This window comes from Phacochoerus africanus, chromosome 10 (genome assembly GCF_016906955.1).
Source record: "Phacochoerus africanus isolate WHEZ1 chromosome 10, ROS_Pafr_v1, whole genome shotgun sequence".
Classification (NCBI taxonomy): domain Eukaryota; kingdom Metazoa; phylum Chordata; class Mammalia; order Artiodactyla; family Suidae; genus Phacochoerus; species Phacochoerus africanus.
Window position 1 is genome coordinate 92174297 of NC_062553.1, and position 5066 is coordinate 92179362.

Consider the following 5066-nt stretch of genomic DNA (forward strand, 5'->3'; position numbering starts at 1 on the left):
TATGGTCCCTACCCTCATGGAATGTACAATATATTTTAATTAGAAAAATGCTAAGTAAATACAAGGTAGTTTCTAAGAGAGAAACCAAACTTTTTCAGAAGTTGTATAGGGGAAACTTCTATTTGGAAACAGCATCTAAACTTATTGCTAAAGAACACAGTTTGGTAAAGTTGTCCCTGAGCAAAAGGCCAGTATGTCACGGAGTTTAGTAAGGAGATCCAAACAGCAATTGAGGCTGGAACATAGCAGGAATCCTGCAGAACTCTGTAGTACAAGGTGCTGATGATGGATCTTATCCAAGAGTCAAAGAAAGCCACTGTAGGGTTTGAAGCAAGGAAGGGACAAGCGCTGATCCCCTCCCTCACCGCCAGGCCCTGCGGGCGGGTGGGTTTATTAGGGCCACTCCCCTAGGCTGCCTTTCTCCACCCCAGTCACCGCCTCCAGCTACTCGGCTGAGCTGTCTGAGGGTGTGGGAAGTGGGCGAGAGGGGCGGGGGGAAGAAAAACATTCTCAAAAAATATAAAAAGAAAATATCTCCCTTGGCAGCGAGTGCGCGGGAAGTTGAGCGCTCGAGTTCCGGGCTTCCCGCCCGCCCCCCGCCAGCTGCAGCCTGGGTGAGCCCCCAGCCCCTGCTCTGCCGCCGCCCGCGCCGAGCCGCGGCTGTCCGTCCGCCCCTCTGTCGGTCTGTCCACCTCCCCACCCCCACCCGTCCTTCCTGGGTCGCGGTGCGCGATCTACGGGGCGGAGGGTAGCTGAGGGTGGCCGAGGTCGGTGTGGGCGCACAGCCCCAGGAGCCACGGCCGAGCCCCAGCAGGGGCGCCTGCAAGACCTGGTCCTGGGCGGTTCAGGGCTCGCGGGGGACCGCCCGCGCTGCCGCAGGCGCTCCGCGTCCCAGGCCGCAGCCTCAGAGGCCACTTGTGGAATTCTTCTCCGGACTGCTGTAACTTTAAACCGGCCTGAGCGAGGCCTGTTTTTATTCAGAAACCAGCGATCTGAGTTCCTGTGGAGACTGGTCAGATGGAGGACCAGACCTCCACTTGAAGATTCCCAGTTGGTGGGGAAGGACCAGCTTGTCCTAGGAGCCTTTCTTTTAGATTCCAAATTTCTGCCACCACCTTCTTGGGAAGGCCAGACTGGTTCTGGGGGGCTGTTTCTGAACCCCATTGCTTGGCCCCCAAAGCAGTGACTCAGGCCACCACGCATGAACCCAGGCCAAAGTGTGATCTGGCCACGTGCAGAAATCGCTCCAAGAGCTCTTTACCGACTTGCGGTGGTGAGGAGCGAGATGAATGTAGCAGCCAAGTACCGCCAGGCCTCCCTGTACGTGGGTGACCTCCATGCGGATGTCACTGAGGACCTGCTGTTCAAGAAATTCAGCACTGTGGGGCCCGTGCTGTCCATCCGCATCTGCAGGGACCTGGTCACCCGCCGTTCTCTGGGCTATGCCTACGTGAATTTCCTGCAGCTGGCAGATGCCCAGAAGGCCCTGGAGACCATGAACTTTGACCTGATAAAAGGCAAATCCATCCGTCTCATGTGGTCTCAACGTGATGCCTACTTAAGGAAATCTGGAATTGGGAACGTGTTCATCAAGAATCTGGACAAATCCATCGATAATAAAACCCTTTATGAACATTTTTCAGCTTTTGGGAAAATCCTGTCCTCCAAGGTGATGAGTGATGATCAGGGCTCCAGGGGCTATGCATTTGTGCACTTTCAGAACCAGATTGCTGCAGACAGAGCCATCGAGGAGATGAATGGGGCACTGCTTAAAGACTGCAGGCTATTTGTTGGCAGATTCAAAAACCGCAAAGATCGAGAAGCAGAGCTTCAAAACAAAGCCAATGAGTTCACCAATGTTTACATCAAAAACTTCGGAGATGACATGGATGATGAGAGACTGAAGGAAGTTTTCAGCAAATATGGCAAAACCTTGAGTGTTAAGGTGATGAGAGATTCCAGTGGGAAATCCAAAGGCTTTGGCTTTGTGAGTTTTGATAGCCATGAGGCTGCCAAAAAGGCTGTTGAAGAAATGAATGGAAAGGACATAAATGGACAGCTGCTTTTTGTAGGCCGGGCACAAAAGAAAGCAGAGCGACAGGCTGAGTTAAAGCAAATGTTTGAGCAGCTGAAACGTGAAAGGTTTCGCCGGTGCCAGGGGGTAAAGCTCTATATTAAGAACTTGGATGAGACCATTGATGATGAAAAACTACGGAGGGAATTTTCTTCATTTGGATCAATTAGCAGAGTTAAGGTAATGCAGGAAGAAGGGCAAAGCAAAGGGTTTGGCTTTATCTGCTTCTCCTCTCCTGAGGAGGCCACTAAAGCGATGACTGAGATGAATGGCCGCATCTTGGGCTCTAAGCCACTCAATATCGCCCTGGCCCAGAAGCCCTAGGACAGGAAAACTGCACCAGCCAGAATTTGCAGCAGTTAGAGGAATGTTAGTGTTCTCTGCCTTCATTGTCCTCAGTAAATTTCAAATCCCAGCTAATGGCTGCTCAGCTTAGTAAACATTGTGATCAAAGGTTTTATATACAAAGCTATTTATTTTTCTTTGGAGGAAAAATAAGTGAATCTTTGAAGCTTGGTTCTTTTTACAGAGGCACACCTTCTAATTACAATATTGTAATTTTTTTCTGATTTTGATGTAGTGTTCATAGCAATAAGTATAATTAGATATATTTTATATTTTGAACCAACTGAAATGTGATAATTTGCATTTATTGCATACTTTTTCTTAACAATATTGTTAGCTTTAATTTCCTCCATGAAAATATGCCCAAAGTAGTTCTTATACCTAAGAATTGCAAAGTAATGTATTTTTACAAAGAGAAAATTTTATTTCTCATCTAACTTTTAAAGAAATCAGTATTTTAAAATTGCTACTACAAATTCAGTATCTAATTTCATTTTGAATTAATGTTTAGAGTACTAGGAAATATTTGAATTTTTTTAAATTTATAAATGATTATTTTTCTGATGGCTGAAATTAATGATGGAGGCTTTTAATGTTGCCTACAAATCTGCTTTATAGGATTTTTGTTATCCTTTCCATTGGTTGACTATGATCCAGGTGCTTACTGGTTATCAGAATTGTGACTTGAATAGTAAAACCCTAACTTCTACATTCCTTAAGTTATAAAACTATATCAATTTAGGTCAAAAAGTTGGCCTAGTTTTAATTCTCTTCATAACTACACAGCATAAAATGATGCCTTAATTATTTAACTAGATAGCAGTGTCATAAAAGTCATATATATACATATGTGTATAGATATATGTATATATGACATAGAAATTCTGCTTAACACCTGTGTTTTCTAATCACTTTTGTATTGTTCAGTGTAGTAGTATTGTCTCAGGGTTCAGAAAAGTAAGTTTCTTTATTTTTATGAGCTCCATGTCTTCTTTTACAAAACCGTAAGAGCTATGTAATCCATAGCCATGATCAGAAGGTCACTAATTGACTTTCTGTTAAATTGAAGTCACATTACTTAGCCTGTTGTCCAGCAAAATTTTTATTTCAGCCCATTCCCAGATCTTACTTTATCTTCTGTCTTTTGTCTGTATTACTCAGCTCCTCTATACTTTTTAAAAGGGGTTTTATTTTATTGATTTTTACTATGTGCTGTTTGAAAGCAGTTTGGAAGTAATTGAATTATTTATTTACATTTAAATACTTTTGAAATTCTGATTCACTCATACCAAAGGTATCTAGAAAACAGTTTTGTTGTTTTTTCTTTTTACCCTGTATAATTATTTCCTATAACCATAGATTTGAGTCTTCTGTTTCATATATTACCAGTACAAAAGAAATATTAAAATATTTTTCTTTGGCAATACTTTAAGCTATGAAGGAATGAGAAAATCTGTTTCTGTTTATTTTTATATGAACTATGTGTATATTCATTGCACATTTTCTAAATTAAAAGTCTTATTTAGACAATGAAAATAATTATGGACAATGAAAAAATTACAGCAACATATAATCTTATTATTCAGACAGACCTTCTGTTGAAATGTGTTGCATCTCCTCCCCGATTTTTTTCTGTGCATATACACATAATTTAACATAAATAGAATCATGTTATAAGCCTTGTTTGAAATTGTTTCCTTTTTTTCTTTTTTCTTTTTTCTTTTTTTTTTTTGGCTTTTTAGGGACACACCCGTGGCATATTGAATTTCCTAGGCTAGCGGTCGAATCGTCGAATCAGAGCTGCAGCTGCCAGCCTAACCACAGCCACACAATAAGGGATGTGACCTACACCACAGCTCATGGCAATGCCAAATCTTTAACCCACTGAGAAAGGCCAGGGATATTAGTTAGATACATTTCTGCTGCGCCACAATGGGAACTCCTGAAATTGTTTTCTTAGACAATATGCCGTAGTCTCGTCCATGACCACAAATAATTATTTGCACTATAATTTCAATGACATGTATCTTTCCTTTAATGTTTGTACCATAATATAACAATTTCCTCTAGATAAACATACAGGTTACTAGGTTGTTTCCTCCCTTTTTCTTTTTTCCTCTATCATAAACAATTTGGAGATAAATATCCTTGCAAACCCATGCGTGCTGATATATATAATTATTTTCTTAAGAAAATGTATAATTCATTGGAATAAATGTTTAAAAGGACAGCAATTTTAAAAATTATTTTGATAAATTTGCCCAAATATTTGTTTTTAAATTTGTGCCACTTAATATTTCCATTATTAGTGTGAGTGAATAACTGCTCATTTGCAAATGCTCCAAGAACAAAAGATTTTAAGTTGTTAGCCAGTTCAACTTGATATGCAAAGATAAAATATTTCATAGTTATTTATTTTACTTTTATTACTTCAAAAGTTAATTGAACAGCATTTCTTATACTTAATGGGTATTTGTATTTTCATATTTGTAGAAAGGATCTTAGTCTGTTTTCATGATCTTAATCAGTTTTCCTGTTGGAGTGTTTTTTATTTATATGGATTTGTTAGATTACATGTTAAGGACAAAAATTTAGACTTCTTTTCCTAATGCTCTCATCTTGTTTATAGTTTTGAGGGTTATTCCAA

General features: G+C 40.4%; 1 protein-coding gene across 1 annotated transcript; it reads left to right on the plus strand.

Moving 5' to 3' along the window:
* The first annotated feature begins 571 nt into the window (after positions 1 to 571).
* PABPC4L (poly(A) binding protein cytoplasmic 4 like) lies at positions 572 to 2556 on the plus strand. Its single transcript, XM_047798893.1, has one exon. It carries the CDS (start codon positions 1202 to 1204, stop codon positions 2396 to 2398), a length of 1197 nt encoding a protein of 398 aa, XP_047654849.1. The 5' UTR covers positions 572 to 1201; the 3' UTR covers positions 2399 to 2556.
* The last annotated feature ends 2510 nt before the right edge of the window (positions 2557 to 5066 follow it).

What these genes read in the sequence shown, in the direction of transcription:
- PABPC4L (XM_047798893.1), top strand. Translation starts at nt 1,202, where the DNA reads ATGAACCCAGGCCAAAGTGTGATCTGGCCACGTGCAGAAATCGCTCCA.